The 19,608-nt window shown below is 45.4% G+C and overlaps 1 protein-coding gene across 1 annotated transcript in view; it reads right to left on the reverse strand.

Moving 5' to 3' along the window:
* Window positions 1-1,133: 1,133 nt before the first annotated feature.
* SH2D3C (SH2 domain containing 3C) overlaps window positions 1,134-19,608 on the reverse strand; it is a 48,808-nt gene continuing 30,333 nt past the window's right edge. Inside the window, exons 3-11 of the mRNA XM_032233199.1 lie at window positions 17,659-17,787; window positions 15,770-16,218; window positions 14,730-14,854; window positions 12,283-12,848; window positions 8,429-8,544; window positions 8,034-8,205; window positions 7,352-7,463; window positions 6,265-6,471; window positions 1,134-2,343 (exon numbers count right to left, since the gene is read on the reverse strand). Coding sequence (XP_032089090.1) covers window positions 2,168-2,343; window positions 6,265-6,471; window positions 7,352-7,463; window positions 8,034-8,205; window positions 8,429-8,544; window positions 12,283-12,848; window positions 14,730-14,854; window positions 15,770-16,218; window positions 17,659-17,787 — 2,052 coding nt within the window. The 3' untranslated portion in view covers window positions 1,134-2,167. The remainder of the gene's footprint in view (window positions 2,344-6,264; window positions 6,472-7,351; window positions 7,464-8,033; window positions 8,206-8,428; window positions 8,545-12,282; window positions 12,849-14,729; window positions 14,855-15,769; window positions 16,219-17,658; window positions 17,788-19,608) is intronic.

Below are 19,608 nucleotides of genomic sequence, written 5' to 3' on the forward strand. Positions count from 1 at the left end.
TATAGAAGAGGCAGGAATTTGAAAGGAGGCAGTGAGGAGAAAAGAAATGGATTTTAAAAGGAAAAATGGCTTCAAAAGAAGGGTGGAGAGGAATTGGTTAAAAAATGTAGACAAATGTGGGATTTATTTAGAAATGGAGGAGAAATTGGTGGGGAAATGGATGAAAAATCAGCTTGAAAGTGCAATTCAGATACAAATGAAAGAAGAAAAATAAGCTAAAGGGAGAAAATGGGGTGAAAATGGGGAGGAAAAAGGGGATGTTTGAACCAAAAACAAGCCAGGATCAAAACTAACCAAGAGAAACCCTAAGAAATGCCAAATCAAATGCAGCAAAATGCAGCAAATGCAGCCCAGCAAAACCCATCTCTGATTTTGGTTCAGAAATTAGTAGAATTTAGCATTAGAAATTAATTTTCAAGTGGAAAGTAGTTAATTTCCATTTTGATTAGTCAATTTCTGGGGAGTTTATTTCACTTTCTAGTCACTTTCAGGCTTGCTTGGATTTTTCTGGTTAATTTCACTCTGGGGAGGAAAACAAAATTTTATGCTTGCTGGTTTTTTTGTTTTTGTTTTGCCAATTTTAAGCAGGTCTACTTGTGTAAAATAAGCTTTTGTTAATATTGACCCATCTTCACATTTCTTTCTGTGGTATTCTTCAATAATTTGGAAGCATTTTTTTTTTAAGAAACAATGGCCATTCTTGAGCTATATTGCTAATTTAAAAATGGAAATCTAGGTTTTAGACAATAAATTTGCATTTTTCCAGTTTCATCCTATGTAGTTTTACTCAAAAGTCAGCTCCATTGTGTTTAAAGAAAGCTACTCTTTTAAAGCTCAAGCTTGGGAAGAAAGATAAGCATTTTTGTTTTTGTTTTTAGGACATAAAAAAGGGTTTGATATCCGAAAAGGCAGGGCATACAGTCCTAAAACAACCTATCCTCGATCTTATTGGATACAATTATTTCCATGTGCCTAAATTGCATTTTCCAATGTGTTCTTATTTAAAAAGTGCACTGTTCCATTCTTCCCAAAATAATTTTATAGCTCATTTCAGAAAGACAAATGCAGCAGTCAGAAAGTGTGTTTAACTCCACCATAAACCCTTTCTGAAGAAAAAAAGCATAAAAGTTTATTGTATGCAAGAATTGAGGAAACACACTCCATTGTATCTGTACATTCATTTACAAGACCCAAAAGAACAATGTCAATTATTTACACATGAGACCTGAATACATATGTATATATATTTATACGTACATGTACACCCCATATGGATTTTTTAAAGATTTACAAAACAACCCTCATTCCCTGCATTAACATGAAAGGAAGTAAAAAAAAAAGAGGCTTTAAGAAAATAAAGGAATGTTACTTGGCATCAATGAAAGGACTGGAATTGGAGGCTTTAGATATCTGGAAAGAAAGATGGCAGTGGCCAAACTTTACCTGATTGTTTAAAATGTATTATTAAATTTATTTACTATCTATCTTGTCATGGGTCTACGCTGGGCGGCTTATGGTTGATGGATTAAGTTGGGTGTAGAATGAATGTTGGTGATGATCAGAGATGCCCATGAAAATAGGAAAGTTAAATTTGGGAGTTGTCTTGCTGCCTGCGGGTGTGCCTTGTCACCCAAGTCCTTCTGAGGTTTTGGGGAATTAAACAAACCCTGATCAGCCCCACTGGACCCCTCAAAGCTGGTTGGAAATCTCTCTATTCCAATTCATGGTGACGGAGAACAGGGGGACCTCAAAGTAATGGAAGGAGCAGGGAGAAGATTCTTGCACTTTTGATTTCAAACCCCACTGTGAGGCATCAAACCCGGGCAGGAAACTTGGCTATGAACCAGTCGTGAATTTTAACTCGGAAGTTTTGCCTCTTTTGTGAATCACACTGCACATCTTCAATACGAATCTGCATGGCTGCTATCTAGCATGCTTGGCCAGTGCATTGTCTTCCCTGGTTTGGACGATCAGCCATGGTCTCCTGGAGTTACTCAGTCATTGTCAAGTTTTGCAGGAACAAAGTCAACCTGGTGATTGTTATCAGTATTTCATGCTGGAAAGTCCCTTTTGGGGGTGGGTGAGCTCAGCCGCTTCCCTTTCGGTCAAACAGTCCCATCGCTTGAGATCTCCCCCCCCTCCCCGTTGCCGGAAAGCTGTTGTCCAGCTACAGCTCGCTCGAACGCACTGCTGGCTCCAATTTGTGGGACAGGGCGGTGAGGACCTTGTTAAATTTCTCGTAGCGCTCGCTCTGGCTGCTTTCGGCCCCCCGACTTCCCCATAAGAGACGGAGCTGAAATTCGGTGCTAAAGACCTCCAAAAGCTCTGCTTGTGGTTGGAACCCTGCAGGGAGACAAGAATACAATTAAAATCCTGCTGGAGAAGTTTATATTTTTAGATTCTTGGTTCACGTTCATCACCTTAAATGTATGGGTAACTGAGGTCAACTTTATCTCCACACAGAAGAGATCTAGCACTCTCCTTGAGTGGGCTGAGTGGTATATATAAGGGTATATGTTGTTATTATCCTTGCTTCCCAAAATTTGAAGATTACCTTTGAAAATTATAGGAGCAGACCAACAGCATTACTTTTGTTGTCTCCAGAAAGCCACCAATTAGCTTCTGATTATCAAGAAATTCCTTTGGGAATCCTTTCTTTTGAGCAAACCCATGCAAAGGTGGACCTAATTTAGCAATAAAATCTCCAAGCAATATAATTATGGATTTGAGGATACAGTATGGATATATCTTGTATTACTTCTAAACATGTCCAATAGTCAAGGATGTGTTTGGAGGAATGTATGCATTTATATTACTCCAAATTCCTCGTATCTAAATTTCACAGCTAAGAAAAAATACGAAAACTGATCTTCATTATATAGTTTCTCCCCCTGGCATTGCAATTCTTGTTGGATAAAAACACATAACCCACCAGAAAGTTGCCCTTTATCCTTTGCATTTTGGTGGGCAAAGCCCATCCCCGAAAACCCCAGAAGTTGTACTGATTCGTCCTCTTCAGTTAGCTGGGTTTCCTGGATGGCTATTGCATCAAATTTAGATAAGAAACTCACTATATAGTCCACTTTCAACCCCTTCCTTCCAGTCAGTTATGTTCCAAGTCACAATTTGCGTAGGACTCCTGAAAGCAAGATATTCTGATTTGGGAATAAATATTCTCACTAGGGATATTCTGACTAGGGAATAAATAAAGCTATTGAAGGCCACCTTATTTTTGGAGCTGAATCAATATTGACTATACTTCCTGTGTAAGCACAATTATTGTAAAGTTCAATATTCCTCCTCACCAGTTGTAATTGTTGGTCTTTATCTTGATTGCTAGTATTCCCCTGTATTTTCATCTAAGACTTAGGACTCATTAATCATTATTATCTCGTTGTACTGGATGGTTAATTTGGACTTGTACTGTTATATCCCACTGTGTATCTTTACTTTTTTGTTTTGGAGTAACACGCCTTCTCTTTTTATTCATTGGGGATTTGCTTTCAAATACCGACCTTGATAACAGCAGACAACAATAGAGCAGCTAGAGGGGAGCAGAGTATTCAAACTTCCTATTGCATTAGTTACCAATTTCAACATTGAACTATTTATTCCGATTTTCTTTAAAATCAGCCGTTGATCTCCTGAGCAAAAAAGGGTGGCAACTCATGGATTAATTCTTCCCCATCTTCCATAAATTGTAACTTTGTGTTAAGTAAATCTGAATTTCTTTTTTACTATCATCCTTGCTAATTGGGGAAATATTTATTTGTCCGTTAATGGTTTAGCAATCCCAAAGTTGGAATTGGCCTCCCTTGCTGTCTTGGCTCTCTGTCCAGATTTTAGCACAAGCTGAATTTGGGTAGTATAAAATGCCCATATTGGCCGAATACAATATTTCTTTAGAAAGGTTTTTCAAGCGATGAAAGAAACAATAGGCTCAAAGGTTAACAATAATCTTTTACAAGCATGTTTGCTGGGGAGCCAAGAAATTGGTGTTAGTTCATTAGAATATATCCTTGCAGTGTAAAAGTTTGGGAAAGAAAGTTCCGCATGTCTCGTCTGTTACGCTACCTGTCCCTATTCAAAGGAATATCAGCAACTCGGAGTAGGATTTTATTAATAATGTGTGTCTGGAACTCTATTCTTATTTGGCCTATGGGCTAATCAACTAATTGCTGTAAATAGAGCTTATGCCACTAATTAAGCTGATCGGCTGTGTGTCCTCACAACACAATGCAATCCCCTGACTCAACTGCCACTGCTGACACATACCTACCCATTAACTATAGTTTGCATGCCACAACTGGTTCACAAACAAACCATTTTGTAGTTTTAGGTGTGCGGAAGCAGCATCAAACTCCTATGAAAGGATTTGCACACTTCTATCTGGATCCTGGCAAACGAATGCCCCCTAGCGGCTAACAAGGCATCTCTTCCAAACATTTCTCTCCTTTTCAAACTTTTTATAAATATTTTCTCTGCCGCAAGCATTTCTGCTTTACTGCTTCCTCTGGGGGTCTGTATGCAGCGATGCCCCTCTTCTTTCTTGGATGAACTTTTGTTTATGCTGAGCTACAAAATTGAAGTTGTTTATTAAATTTGTTTGCCACCCATCTTTGCCGCAAGATGACTTGGGACCATAAATATATAAAATCACATTAAAGTTAGCGATTGTGAAATCCTATCAAACTGATTACAGTTTGAGACGTTTTCTTACAGCCAAACCTTTCCTGCAATACTCCAAAACGCCCCATAATTTTGCTTTTTCTCTTACCAACGAGCAGGCTTTATATTATCTCTAGCTGTTCGAAAATGCCCAGCTACCTCCTCTAGGACTTCTCCCCTCCTTCCTTTCTCTCCCTCCACCATCGGTGTTTTGTTCCTTTGTGCATTGCAGTCCAATGGTGGGATTCAAATTTTTTTACTACCAGTTCTGTTGATGTGGCTTGGTGGGTATGGCTTGGTAAGCATGGCAGGGGGAAGGATGCTGCAAAATCTCCATTCCCTCCCCACTCCAGGGGAAGGACACTGCAAAATCTCCATTCCTTCCCTACTCCAGGGGAAGGATACTGTAAAATCTCCATTCTCTCTCCACTCCAGGGGCAGGACACTGTAAAAACTCCATTCCCATCCCACTCCAGGGGAAGGATACTATAAAATCCCCATTCCCTCCCCACTCCAGGGGAAGGATACTGTAAAATCTCCATTCCCTCCCCACTCCAGGGGAAGGATACTGCAAAATCTCCATTCCCTCCCCACTCCAGGGGAAGGATACTGTAAAATCCCCATTCCCTCCCCACTCCTGGGGAAGGATACTGTAAAATCCCCATTCCCTCCCCACTCCAGGGGAAGGATACTGCAAAATCTCCATTCCCTCCCCACTCCAGGGGAAGGATACTGCAAAATCTCCATTCCCTCCCCACTCCAGGGGAAGGATACTGCAAAATCTCCATTCCCTCCCCACACCAGGGGAAGGATACTGTAAAATCCCCATTCCCTCCCCACTCCTGGGGCAGGACACTGTAAAAACTCCATTCCCATCCCACTCCAGGGGAAGGATACTGTAAAATCCCCATTCCCTCCCCACTCCAGGGGAAGGATACTGCAAAATCTCCATTCCCTCCCCACTCCAGGGGAAGGATACTGCAAAATCTCCATTCCCTCCCCACTCCAGGGGAAGGATACTGTAAAATCCCCATTCCCTCCCCACTCCAGCGGAAGGATACTGTAAAATCCCCATTCCCTCCCCACTCCTGGGGAAGGATACTGCAAAATCTCCATTCCCTCCCCACTCCAGGGGAAGGATACTGTAAAATCCCCATTCCCTCCCCACTCCAGCGGAAGGATACTGTAAAATCCCCATTCCCTCCCCACTCCTGGGGAAGGATACTGCAAAATCTCCATTCCCTCCCCACTCCAGGGGAAGGACACTGCAAAATCTCCATTCCTTCCCTACTCCAGGGGAAGGATACTGTAAAATCTCCATTCTCTCTCCACTCCAGGGGCAGGACACTGTAAAAACTCCATTCCCATCCCACTCCAGGGGAAGGATACTGTAAAATCCCCATTCCCTCCCCACTCCAGGGGAAGGATACTGCAAAATCCCAATTCCCTCCCCACTCCAGAGGAAGGATACTGCAAAATCCCCATTCCCTCCCCACTCCAGGGGAAGGATACTGCAAAATCTCCATTCCCTCCCCACTCCAGGGGAAGGATACTGCAAAATCCCCACACATTTGGGCTTCCGCCCATATGGCATACCTTGCAGCTTCACCTCCGCGTTGGTGTGGTAGAGTCCCCCGTGGTGAGCCACCATGCGCGCTGCGTCCAGATGGGCCATAACCACCTCCACACTATTGTCCAGGTTCTCCCAGGGCTCAGGGTGGTCTGGCAGCGCCGTGTCTCTTTCCAGAAGAGTGATGAGAGGCACAATGTGAGGGAAGGTGGTGTTTGATAAGGATGGTCCTTCTGGGAGGAGAAAGGAGATGGAGGGTTGTCCAAGTCATACAGCTATTCTACAGGCTCAGCTTCCCTCCATGGGAGCTTCTGCTTCTCGAAATTTTAGATGGTCTTTGGGGCTTTCTAGATATAAAATAATTGGAGGTACGGTATGCTAACTGCCTTTAGATTGTCTCCTTCTGGTCAGGCTTCATCTGTAACACTGGCTTGGAGGCAACATTTGAAGAAAGATTTGGGGGAAGAGAGGCACATTCTGCCTCTATTTATTAAATTTTTATGCCACCCATCTTCCCTGTAGTGGGGATTCTGGGCGCCTTGCAAAACAAGTAGAAAAATAAATGGAACTATTAAAACGACACCGATTGAAGATTTTAAAACTATACTGAAACCAGAACTAAGAGATGGACAGGATGGGGAATGAGATCTTCTTAATACTTCTATTGACTTATTGATCTAAGTGGCTACAAATTCACCTCTTCAGATACAAATATATCTTTTTTCCCTCTAAATTGTTCCCAGTTGCAACATTTCCCAAAATTTATAACTTAAGGTCTACGTTAGTGACTCCTAAATCCACTGGTTACTAGACAAGAAAGGGACTGTTCCATAATTTCATTTCAACTAAGAAATACCTTGATTGCATTTCCACCCTACTTTCTCCAGTGAATTAAGGGCTACCCTTATTTTTTTTATATATATAAAATATATATATTTATGCTCTAATTGACAATCAAAAGAGGGGAATGTGCGTGCATGTGCATAATTAAGAGGCACGGTGAAGAAATGTAAAACTTCTGCTCCTTGCAAATGCATTATTTGAATTTGAAGAATGGAGTTCGCTCATCAAGCTTGTGTGCAAAAATCTGTACACACAAAGCTGCCGGCTCACCTTTTCCTTCGTTGAGGCTCTTTAAAAATGGCTTCAGCGTCTTCTCGTACAGAATGGCGCCTTCTGTGTAACGCTGGCGTAAAACCATCCAGGTTTGCTCCAGGCGGGAGATCTGAAGGACAAAGGAATAAGGGAAAATAGCCAGTTGTGGGTCAACGACACTAACCTGGCAAGGTGCAATGATGCCTCTGGTCTGGGGGCCCCAAAGCACAACCCAGCAGATAGCATTTGAGGAGGGTGGCAGGGTCTTGTCCTCAGAGGCCCATTCAAGAATAAGCTCGCCATTGGGAGGTGGGGGGAGAAAAATAAGAATTTGGAGTGACACAAGTGAAGACTAGAGTGGTGTGGTGGCCCTAGAGGTGGAGCTCTTGCCTCACAATCAGGAGGCTGTGAGTTCAATCCTAGGTAGAGGCAGATATTTCTCTCGGCACACTGAGAATATATCTGCTGAACAAAACTCCACCCTGGCAACAAGAAAAGCATCCGGCCAGTAAACACTCTGCTCCATTCAGTTGCCTAGACTCCACCCTGCAAGGAATTATGGTGTCATTAAAAGATGATGGTGACTTAGGTGAAGATTAGGCAGAGCTCCTCTAAGATGTTCCAGGATTTTTACTCTGGGTCCCCATCAGATTTCCACATTCTTGGGAAGCTTTCCTCCCTGGCGGGCGCTGACAATTACCTGGGTCATTTCTAACGCATTCATCACAGCAGCGAAACTGTACATGTTGCCCATGGTGCTCTTCAGCTCGGCAGCCAGCTGAATGGTCTTGTGGAGAAGAGAGGCCCGCTCCTCCATGCTTCCTGTGCACCCCAAAATATCCACCGCGATCATGATGGTCATGGTGTGGAACCTAACGGGAAGAAGCTGCCATCAGGTTTTGTAGTCCTGGCTGGATCCTGTGCGGCGAGAGGTTTTCAAGTGCTTTTGGGTATCGAGGACTTTAAACTTGCAAGCAAGCTCCGTTCGAATCGCCAAAGTCTTCATCTAAGAAGATGGCAATGCACTTTGCAGATCTGTTCCCCCCCCCACTTTCTCCATCACTTCTCGCCTCTTTTTGCTTCGTCAACGCTTACCTTTCCAACAAATCCAGCCGAAGCTGATGTCCGTGGGGCAGGGTGAGCAGCTCCATCCCTGAGCTGACTCCCATGAGCCTCTGCATCTCCTTGGTAACCCCCAGTATCCTAGCAACCTGCAACAAAGAGGACGGAGGGGTTTAATCTCCACTCCCTGGTCCTTGGATGGAGAGAGGGGAAAGCCTCCACAAAGAATAATGGAAAAAAACAGGAATCCTTAATGACTGCAATAAATTCCCTTTCCTATCTCGCCTTTCCATGCTTTCATACTGCCAGGAGGGCTCTCAAGTCAAATCATAGTGAGAAAAAAATTGCTTCAGCAAAAGGGAACCAAAGTTCCTTCCTGCTCTGTTCTATTGACCCAGATCAAGAGTCTCTATGCCCCTTGAAGGGACTTTACACTCCTGGGCTCCAAAATCACTGCAGATGGGGACGCCAAAGAATGGAGGCCTTTGGACTCTGGTGCTGTAGAAGAAGACTCCTGCATTGAGTCCCTTGGACTGCAAGGCCATCTAACCGGTCAGCCCTAGAGGAGATCAACCCTGGCTGCTCTTTAGAAGGCCAGATCCTGAAGGGGAAACTCAAAGACTTTGGCCACCTGAGGAGAAGGAAGAAGGACTCCCTGGAGAAGAGCCTCATTCTGGGAAAGATGGAGGGCAAAAGAAGAAGATGACGACAGAGAAAGAGATGGTTGGATGGAGTCTCTAAAGCAGCCAGTGTGAGCTTAAATGGGCTTCGGAGGATGGTAGAGGACAGGAAGGCCTGGAGGAATGTTTTCCATGGGATCGCAATGGCTCAGACACAACTTCACAACTAACAACAACAACAATCAAGGAATGTGAAGAGAGAAAGAGAGGGAGAAGGAATAGTGGAGAAGAGGAGAAAAGAGAAGAAGAGGAGGAAAAGAGAAGAAGAGGAGGAAAAGGAGAAGAGAAGAAGAAGAAGAAGAAGAAGAAGAAGAAGAAGAAGAAGAAGAAGAAGAAGAAGAAGAAGAAGAAGAAGAAGAAGAAGGAGGCAATGACAGAGAATGAGATGGCTGGATGGAGTCACCGAAGCAGCCGGCGTGAGCTTAAATGGACACCAGAGGATGGTAGAGGACAGGAAGGCCTGGAGAAGGAGAAGGGAGGACTCAGTAGAGAAGAGCCTAATGCTGGGAACGATGGAGGGCAAAAGAAGAAAGGGAGGACAGAGGGATGACTGTGATCCTTCTTGAAGTTGATTGCCTCTTCTCCTGCCCCTCCTTTGTCTTTCTGAGTGCTAAAAAGTAAATTTGCAGGCCACAAATCATGTATGAGACAGGCTGGGGGGGAAAAAAGTCTGCTTCCTTTTTCTCTTTGCAATCCTGACAATGACACCCTTTATTTTGGATGTCTTCCTCCATTGGGAAACCCGTTTACACCTCTCTCCAATCATACACAACTCCGAGTGACTCACATTCTCGGTTCAGTTAAAAACGTGGTCTCATCCTCTCACCTTTGAAGGACACACAGCATGACGTCACTAAGTGAAAAGATGACATCACTAGCACTGCAAAATCACAAGGGAAGGAGAGAACCCCAGGGGACAATAAGGATTATGTTAAATGAACCTCCCTCCGACCTCCCTTCATATCTCTTCTTAGCTGGTAACAGGAAGATTGAGAAACGAGAAGGACGTTACAATTGGCTTTATCGGAGATTTATCATCCCTTCTGATTCAGGGAGGGGCTCAGTGGCTAAGATCAGAAAAGGTCGGCAGTTCAGCTGTTCAAATCCCTAGCGCCACGTAATGGAGTGAGCTCCCGTTACTTGTCCCAGCTTCTGCCAACCTAGCAGTTCGAAAGCATGTAAAAATGCAACTAGAAAAATAGGAACCACCTTTGGTGGGAAAGGAACAGCGTTCCGTGCGCCTTCGGCGTTGAGTCATGCCGGCCACATGACCACGGAGACGTCTTTGGAGAGCGATGGCTCTTCGGCTTTGAAAAGGAGATGAGCAGCGCCCCCTAGAGTCGGGAACGTATGTGCGAGAGGAACCTTTACCTGATTCAAGAGAGCCTTACATGGAGAAACCATCACAATCAACAGAACTATCTGTATAAAAATCTAAAAAGAGAACCATCCTCAAGTGCTATATTCCGGCATTAAAGACTTTTCCCTGCCAAATGCTCTTCAAAAGAAGAAGAAAAAAAAGCTTCACTCTTTTTCTAAAAGAAAAAACGAGGTGGGGAATGAAACTGACTTTGGCGCCTACAATAAACGTCATCTCCCTAATTTTCTGGAAGATGATTTATCTGGAGCAACCTACCCTGGGCAGATAGAGAAGCTGAACAGGTCTGATCCCAAAAGACAATCCTAAATTATCCTTGCCACTGTTTGGGCTGAAAGAGAAAACCCCAAAGACACCTAGCTCTATGGGAGGACTAGAACTCCCAACACCCTCCCCCCCCAAGTTTCTAACCCAGGACTTTAACCTCTACAACTTCGCTTTTTTTATTCCTAACCTACTTTCCAAGCACACTTGGCTCTGATTAAAGAAAAGACCAGAAGATCGAGATGGGCAAAAAACACCATCACAGATTCAGTTTTCCATCAAGCAGTGCTTGAAATAAATGCTTGGGAGGGATGGCTGAGAAATAACTACAGAGTAAGTAGCTCCGAAACAGACCAAGAGAGAGAGATTCTTTAAAAATAAATAGCAAACTATTGTATTTTTCAGAGTATAAGACGCAACGGAGTATAAGAACACACCAAGATTTTGATGAGGTAAATTTAAAAAAGAAAAGTTTTTGCACTCTGCAGGCCCCCAAAACCCTCTGCACGCCTCATTTTTTGTGAAAAACGGGGCATGCAGAGAGTTTGAGAGGCCTGCAAAGTGCTCCTGGGGGCTGGGGAGGGCAAAAATAAGCAAAAAACGGGCCCATTTTTTGCAAAAACAAAAAACAAAAAACAGGGCATGCATAGACTTTGGGAGATCTGGGGGCTGGGGAGGGCAAAAACGAGCAAAAAACAGCCTGTTTTTTGGTTCGTTTCCCCCCCCCCCCCCAGCCTCCAGGAGCACTTTGCAGACCTCCCAAACTCTCTGCACATCCATTTTTGCGAAGGGGGTGGGGTTTCGGAAGGCCAAAAATGCTGCATTCAGTGTATAAGATGCACCCAGAATTTTACCCTCTTTTTTAGGGGGGGAAGATGCGTCTTATACTCCAAAAATACGGTATTTCTTATCTGGCCTAGATTTGCTCCCTTCTTCCTTGCTGGGTTCATGCAATCCTTTCTCTCTAGGAATCTCGTGGGTTTTTTCCTCGCGATGTCTTTCCTCGCGGGACTGAATTGGAACTCTCCCCACTGAGAGGCGACCAAGCGGATTGTCTGACACAGTTAGATTGGCTGTGAAAAGACCCAGACCTGAACATCCTGTCAGGCCTGCAGCCATGTTTTCTTTTGGGTCTTTGGCCTGCCATACTTTCTATTATGCATTTTCTATTGTGGGAAAAATGGGAGGGGGGATTATACAGAGGTAGATGATATGTAGCCATAACAACATTCTTTCTAGAAAGCCAAGGTCATATTTTGTCTCTGCACCTGACCGGAATTGGATGGGTGCAAGCTGCCAGCATGGCAGTGTAAGGTTGGACCATGGGATGGACTTCTGGGTGTGGGGGCAGGATCTTGAACTTTCAACTGGGTGGGGAAAATTGGGAAGCTTTCAGATCCGGGTTTTCCCAGATGTGCCAACGTGGCTCTCTTAATAAATTGGAACTTTGAGCAATGCTTTGCCTTGGACTCTGATTTACTTTTGGATGCTATTTGGAACCCTGACACATCCCCATTCCTATCGAGCAACCTTAACACCCTCCCTCTGCCCTCCCATTCCCGTACCAGGCAATCCACGTGGGTGATATGCTTGGCGAGAGTCCTGGCATCCCCTTCGGCCAGCAATTCCTTGATCTTCTTCAGCACCATCATTTCCAGAGGCTTGTTTTCCCCCGGAATAAGCAAGGAGTGGAACAAGGCGGGGTTGAACGTGGATGTCCTTTCCACCACCGGGACCACAAAACCCATCATGTCCTGCTCCAGCCTCTTTCTGGACCCTGCTTCTCCTTCAGAGCCGTTCAGGACAAACCCTCGCTGGCATTCGTCCCCCTTTAGCCTCTCCACGTAGCTTTTGGTTGGCATCCCCTTGTTGTTCTCGGGCGTCGGCCTGTCCCAATGGACCGGGGATGGCGGGTGAAGCTGGCAATAATGTCCTGAATCTGGGTCGCTGTAGCTGCTGGCAGACGGAGAAGGGGAGGCCCTGGAGCATCCGTGGGAAGGGGTTGAGTGGGGGCTGTCGGACAGCTCACTCTTACTGCCGTTCCCCTGGCATAGCTGCGGCTCGCTGGAGCGTCGGATGACCGGGGACGATGGGGCGGCACCGTTGCCACCTTGTGGTTTGAGACGAGTAACTGCAAAAAATAAAGAAGCAGAAAAGCTTGTTTGTCCCACAAGTTGAATATTTGCAAGTCCTCAACCTTGTAAGAACGGCTCAGCGCGCAAGGTTTTGGAAAAGAGTGCGTGCATGTGAAATTGAAGAGTGAAATGCATGTGAAATTGAAACACATATTTTGCACCGGGGAAGGGGAGCCTTTGTGCCTGAGACGTCAGCTTAAAAGTGGTGTTGCTACTAGCTGAGTGCATTAAGTAGTTCTGAGAATTAGGACTCTTCAAAAATCTTCAAAAAGATTTATTAAATGCAGCCAGAATTGCATTTGCGCAGCAATGGAAGAATTATGAGGTCCCATCAGATGAGTGTATTATTAAGAAAATATTAGAATGCGCAGAAATGGATAGACTAACGCTTACTATGAAGGATAAAGAAGAAACTGAACATTTTTTTTGACGTGGGATATATTTTATCGATGGTTATACAACAGAAACAGAAGTTAGACATTAAAAAGAGGAAATGTTAAAATGGAGAGCTTTTAAAGAAGATAATGTTAAATATTATTATTAAATATCTATGTTGAAGTCATGAATACCACAGCAAAGCATTTGGATTATGCCTGCTTAAGAACAACTGTACCCAGATCACACACCGTTTGATGGAAATTGAATTTTTATATGTTATGTAAATAAAACAAAACACAAAGATGAATGGAGGAGTCAGTTCAGCTAGTAAAGTTATGAATGTTATATCTTCATAAGTGCAGATGGCCGAGGAGCTAAGGAGGGCATGCTTAAAGACACAGAACTGGAGCATTCAAATCTTAATTTTTAAGATAATCATATTTCCTGCATAATTTCTGTTCTTTTTCTCAAGAATATCCAATGGAAAAGGCTGGCTGGTCTAAGTCGCATTTTAAAATTAAAGCCTCCGAAGAACAGAATGACGTCTCGCAAGTTACCCTTCGACGATTACAATTTATTTCATCACAACCTGCTCCCCTGGGAGGGAATACTTTGCCTGCATCTTTAAAACAAGGGGTTTATCTGGGTCAGAGGAAACCTGGAGGCCGCATTCTCACAAGCTTTAAAAAAACAAAACCCTGAACTTTAGCTAGAACCTTTGCGGTTCAGCATCCTGCAAGCCCCCAGCTGTGTTTGTGGTCAAGACAGACGCTTTCCGCAACGAAAAGGAAAATAACAAAATGCGTGTTGCAACATCGGAGGCCACAAAATTCTTGCCTGCGAGATCACAAAAGGGTTGAAGTTGTGTCTTGCTTGCCCACAACACACATATTTTGCCACTGTAGTTAAAGGCGGATTCCCACAGTTGGATGTGTGACACAAAGCTAGAAAATTCAGGAATCGGATGAAGGGATATGATGCAGTCGCAGCCACTGCATTTTGATTTGAATCTTTGAAGCCTCTATTTTATATTGTTTAAAACATATAAAGGGAAAGGTTCCCCTCGCACATATGCGCTAGTCGTTCCCGACTCTAGGGGGCGGTGCTCATCTCTGTTTGCAAAGCCGAAGAGCCAGCACTGCCCGAAGACGTCTCCGTAGTCATGTGGCCGGCATGACTCAACGCCTGAAGGCGCGCGGAACACTGTTCCCTTCCCACCAAAGGTGGCTCCTATTTTTCTACTTGCATTTTTTATGTGCTTTCGAACCGCTAGGTTGGCAGAAGCTGGGACAAGTCACGGGAGCTCACTCCGTTACGCTGCGCTCGGGATTCAAACTGCCGACCTTTCTGATCGACAGCCTCAGCATCTTTGCCACTGAGCCACTGTGCCCCCTATTAAATTAACTTACAAGCAGTCCCTTTTAAAACTTATATGCAGGGTTTAAATAAATTCACACAACCCATTGTTTTTTGCCCCCTTCAGACAACGCCCTGCCTACCAGTGCTATAAGCTGGAGTGGCTGGGGTCTCAGCGATGGGTGACATCGGGGAGTGGAGGTCTTGTATTTGATCCACGCTGACGGCGCAGTTCCGAATGATGTCCCGGTGATGCGGCAAGGAGACACTAAATGCGAAAGAGATTAAAATGGGTGAAAATCCCCCACCCCAAAGAATTGAGTAGAGTTATCACATAGCGCCTGCTGCACGAAACCCAGCTTTCACGGGTAGCTTCAGGGGGGGAAAAAATGAAAAACTCCTTAGAAACCTAGAAAACTCCGTTTCCTTGAAAAGCAGAAATTCCAATCTGGTTGAGTTAAATTAACAAAGGGTTCTTTCTCCAGCTTAACCTCCTCAATTGTGTTCTGACCGAGAGCATGAAGCAAACTCCTTTTCCCCACAAAAATCCCCTTTTATTAATTCACAGAGAATTCTGCTCATTCACATCCAGCAAAGTCTTTCAAGGGAGGATTTACAGTCACAGACCTTATCTGGCTTGGAGAGCTGCCAGGCCGATCTCGGCAGAACTTGGCAAGGAGTCTCGGAGAGTCATGTACTGATTAAGCAAACTAATTGTCTCCTGCAAACTCCACTGCCCTTTTACTCCTCTTTTATTTCCTCTGGGAGGGGCCATTCATCGTCCACCTGTGGCCTTACTCCCAAGTTGACCCCTGTTCTTTAGCCATTCCCTTCGTCTGGCAACTCTGTGCATGCGCACACTGGGAACAGGCTCCAGCTGTTCTTCTGCCTCACTGATGTCTGACTCTGAAGGCAGCTGGTAACTGGCATACAGCTCTGGCCCCCTCTCTGCCTCTGACACACAGCCTTCATCAGACCCTTCCCCAGACTCCAGGACTGGCCCATGTCCCTCCCCAACCTCCTCACTTTCTGAGTCTGCCACTGGCTCCGCGGGCCACTAGTGGGCCACAACAAGTTGGTGCTGGCATAAAAACCCCCATTGCAAAACTGAAGATCCGCCTGTATAATTTGCCAAGCCCCCCCTTCTGAGATGTAGTTGGAGTTTTTCCCGAGATTTTGATACCTGGTAGGACATCCGTCGCTCCTTGTGATCTTGTCGGCGGTCAGCCCGTCCGTCATGGTGATGCTCCTCCTTTTGATGTGCCCGCCTTTGTGGCCTGAGTGGCTGTGGGAGCCGCTGTGCTTCCCGTTGGCGAGTCCGTAGCTGGCCTCCAGGTAGCGCAGCGGGAAGGTGCGGTTGATGGGGCAGTAGAAGATGGCATTGCTCTGTTCCGAGATGGGCTTACGGTTCCCTACGTAGAAGCGCACCAAGGCCGGGACGTTGTCGAAACTCTCCTGCTCGAAGAGGTACTGGATGTGGGTGCGCCCTTCGCCCGATTTCACCATCACTTTGTTGATCTTGAAGTGGAGGGGTTCGTTCCGCCAGCGGCAAGTCAACACATAATCACCCAGGCTGGTGAGCGAGTCGCGGATTAAAAAATCCCCGTTCCTTTGCACCAAGCTTTCTGAAACCTGGGGGGGGAATTTTTTTATTTATTTTTATTTTTTAGCAGATTTTTTTTTATTTTTTTCCCTTCTACAACACCTTACAGTCATTACATCAACATTGTTATGTCATCATACCTGTACATGTATATAATATTTCGCTTCTGTATTTACACACCTTTATACACAATTCTATATATATTTATATATAATGGATTAATTAATTTTATTCTTGTTTTGCAGCCATTTGTACCAATTGTTCCAAATTTCATAATATTCCGACTCTTCTTTATCTTTTAATTTCAGCGTTAATTTGTCCATCTCTGCACAATCCAAAGTTTTTCTTTATCACTAATTCATCCGAGGGGGTATTATTTTGTTTCCAGCATTGGGCAATTTTTTTTAAATGAATATATAAAGAATAAATCAATCCAGAGGGAGGTATGAAGAAGTGAGTGCCCTGCTTGGAAAACTGCCCTACTTGCTCAGAATCGCTTTGGTGACACGGGTCACAACTTGATTAATAAGTATAAATACAAATGAATGAGTAAATTTTAAAAAATAATAATCCAGTGTTCGGGTTTTATCCGAGGAACCTAGCTAGCCCTATTTAGTCTTCTGAGTGCCAGGGCATGGCTGCAAAGATTGCAGCAGGGCATCTGAGCATCTGCAAAGAATATAAGTCTGGCCCTAATGCTGGCAAATAGGGGCTAAGGTGCTGAGATTGTCGATCAGAAAGGTCGGCAGTTCGGCGGTTTGAATCCCTAGCGCCGTGTAATGGAGTTAGCTCCCATTACTTCTGCCAGCCTAGCAGTTCAAAAGCACGTAAAAAATGCAAGTAGAAAAATAGGGAACAACCTTCCGTGCGCCTTCGGCGTTGAGTCATGCCGGCCACATGACCACGGAGGCGTCTTCGGACAGCGCTGGCTCTTTGGCTTAGAAATAGAGATGAGCACCGCCCCCTAGAGCCGGGAACGACGAGCATGCATGTGTGGGGAAAACTTTACTGTTTAACACTGGAGAGAAAGTGGGAAAAGAGGCATTTGGTACATTGCTTCGGTTTTGGAAACATGGAAAAGAGCCTCTCCCTGGGTATTTGCTTCCAATATTGAGGTGCATCCTAGGTTGCCCCAAGAATATAGAGGGTCCCTCTGAGGCCCCATCCATGAGCCAGCAGTGACCCTCTCATCTCCAAAGCGTTTTTAGCTTACCTTGCATTCCTCACACAATTATTTTCTCCGCACAATAAATAAAAATGGGATGCAGTCGTTTGCTTACATACTTTCAGCCTTCCTAACCTGGAGTGATTCAACTACACATTCTTCCATTTGTACCACCCATCTAAGGCACCCAAGTTGAGGGACACCAGTGTAACCCCCAGGGGTAGTGGTTACTCTCTCTTCTCTTGATCTACCCAACTTCCGATCCCATGTTGGCCAGAGGTTTTTCTCGGCCAGAAGCTCTCACCTCCCGGGGGATACGGCCATGATACCAGGCGTGACTCCTGAGGTCGGAACTGCTGAGCTTCAACTCCTCTTCCAACTCCTTGTGAAGCTTCTCCGGTGAGGAGTCAAGGATGTACTTCTCCTTGGAGAACTGCAGGGAAAAAGAAGAAGAAAAGGGACTTTTCAATCAGCCGCCCCAAATGAAAGGGGAGAGCTGTGAATTTGATCCACCCTGAAGCGATAGCTTTGTGGCATCTCCAAATAGAAGCTTTTGAAGAAAAATGGATTGATTTTTTAACTGAAAAGGCATAGTAGGAGAAAAGGAACGAGTAGATTGATTCCTCAAAGTTAGCCTAATCAGAGAGCAGAGTTTGTTTTTTAAAGGAAAACCGGAGTAACAAGTAACTTGCTTCGCTCGGGAAACGCTGTGCAATCTTAACTTGGCTGCAAACCATGTTTTTGACTTAAAACCAGGTTGTGTCGAGCTCTTTCATGGCACTTTTAAGACAAGAAGGCCGCGCAAACCAGTATTGAAATTCAATTTTTTTACTACCAGTTCTATGGGCGTGGCTTGGTGGCTGTGGCAGGGGAAGGATACTGCAAAATCTCCATTCCCTCCCCTCTCCAGGGAAAGGATACTGCAAAATCCCAATTCCCTCCCCACTCTAGGGAAAGGATACTGCAAAATCCCAATTCCCTCCCACTCCAGGGGAAGGATACTGCAAAATCCCCATTCCCTCCCCACTCCAGGGGAAGGATACTGCAAAATCTCCATTCCCTCCCCACTCCAGGGGAAGGATACTGCAAAATCTCAATTCCCTCCCCACTCCAGGGGAAGGATACTGCAAAATCCCCATTCCCTCCCCACTCCAGGGAAAGGATACTGCAAAATCTCCATTCCCTCCCCACTCCAGGGGAGGGATACTGCAAAATCTCCATTCCCTCCCCACTCCAGGGGAAGGATACTGCAAAATCTCAATTCCCTCCCCACTCCAGGGGAAGGATACTGCAAAATCCCCATTCCCTCCCCACTCCAGGGAAAGGATACTGCAAAATCCCCATTCCCTCCCCACTCCAGGGGAAGGATACTGCAAAATCTCCATTCCCACTCTGGGCCTAGCCAGAGGTGGCATTTGCCGGTTCTCCGAACTACTCAAAATTTCCACTACTGGTTCTCCAGAACCTGTCAGAACATGCTGGATTTCACCCCTAGCGCAAACTCATTGGAAGCTGCCAACAAACAGCAGACCAACAGTGCCACTTCTCCCAGCCCTTTGGTTCAGCACAAACAGAGGCAATGCCTGAATCGTGCCCGCGTGGCAGCCGTGCTTCCCTGCGAACTGGGAAGGCAGCCAAAGGGAAACGGGCCCATCAGCTAACATGAGTTGTTGAAGTGCTTTCGAGGGCGGCGAAGGGCCGGTTGGCAGCAGGCGGTCAGCGGCGGAGATCTGCTCGATTGTCCAGGGCACGGCTGGTGCTCATTGGAAGCCCTGTGGCTGGCAGCTGAAGCCTAGGATGCATCTCTTTCTGAAGGCTGCTGTCACCCTTGCCTCCGTGGTAACCCTCCCGCAGGACGACACAATCCGTCCTTCTGCTTCTCCGAGCACAGAGTCGGTTATTTGGGGAGACAGCGATGCAGTCCGAGCATCTCCAGAGAGATGGAGGATAGCCAACGTTTTGCCGGCAGGCAAACCCAGCAGGTTACCACACACGTACCCTCCACCTCGCTTGACCAATTATTGCAGCAGCTGCTTCCCTCCCCTGCTCTCCTGATCGCGGAGAGCTAGGGGCAAACCCTCCCAGTATAGAGAAGAAAGCGGGACCCGGCTCCTATCTCAGGAGGGCTCCTGATTGATTGACAATCTTGATGGCGAAGTTTTTAAAGCTTATTCCTGCTTTGCTCCTCCCAAAAAATATATATCCACCATTTTCTGCCTTTAAATTCCCTCCCCCCCTTTCCCCCTCCCCCCCG

The sequence above is a fragment of the Thamnophis elegans genome, chromosome 16 (assembly GCF_009769535.1).
Source record: "Thamnophis elegans isolate rThaEle1 chromosome 16, rThaEle1.pri, whole genome shotgun sequence".
Lineage (NCBI taxonomy): Eukaryota > Metazoa > Chordata > Lepidosauria > Squamata > Colubridae > Thamnophis > Thamnophis elegans.